Source organism: Penaeus monodon, chromosome 27 (genome assembly GCF_015228065.2).
Source record: "Penaeus monodon isolate SGIC_2016 chromosome 27, NSTDA_Pmon_1, whole genome shotgun sequence".
In the NCBI taxonomy this organism is placed as follows: Eukaryota; Metazoa; Arthropoda; class Malacostraca; order Decapoda; family Penaeidae; genus Penaeus; species Penaeus monodon.
The window spans coordinates 29,442,299-29,442,801 of record NC_051412.1 but is presented as its reverse complement, the minus strand read 5'-3'; the positions used below and the strand labels follow the sequence as shown (position 1 = coordinate 29,442,801).

Here is a 503-nt window from a genome sequence, read left to right as displayed (position 1 = left end):
AGATATCCCTTTCTCTTGAAAACAGGCTGCATACAGAGACAACACTCTTGGGCTTCCCAAGATCTGCCCTCCAGAGAATGTGATGAAGATTGACAGGTCAACCCTTTTCACCTACCTGAAGAAACACCACACACCCTCTCGCATGGTTCTAGCAGGCGTGGGGGTCAATCATGATGCTCTCGTCGAGTGTGCACAGAAGTAGGTTCCTTGGGTTGGATGTCTTTTCTTATTATTTGCTGCATTTAGGAGTAATCCTCTTTTCACCAGGGGACACATTGCTCCAAGTCAAGATATATATGAAGTCCAAGTTTAGTAGTACATTGAAAGGGTTAGGAGCCCAATTCAAAGGGTGGCAAGGAGTAATCTGGGGATGTGGGAAGCAAGGAGAATGGCAGCCATGTTTTCGTCCAACAGTCTTGCATTAAAAGCTGACCCTTCGACTTGACCTAACCTGCTTGCATTTCCATTATTTGACCACACCTGCCCTGCATTAACTGTGTTGT

The 503-nt window shown here is 45.9% G+C and overlaps 1 protein-coding gene across 1 annotated transcript in view; it reads left to right on the top strand.

Annotated features, from left to right (window-relative positions):
* LOC119590757 (mitochondrial-processing peptidase subunit alpha-like) overlaps nucleotides 1-503 on the top strand; it is a gene marked incomplete at its 5' end in the record, with an annotated part of 2,784 nt that overhangs the window by 1,536 nt on the left and 745 nt on the right. Inside the window, 1 exon segment of the mRNA XM_037939468.1 lies at nucleotides 26-198. Coding sequence (XP_037795396.1) covers nucleotides 26-198 — 173 coding nt within the window.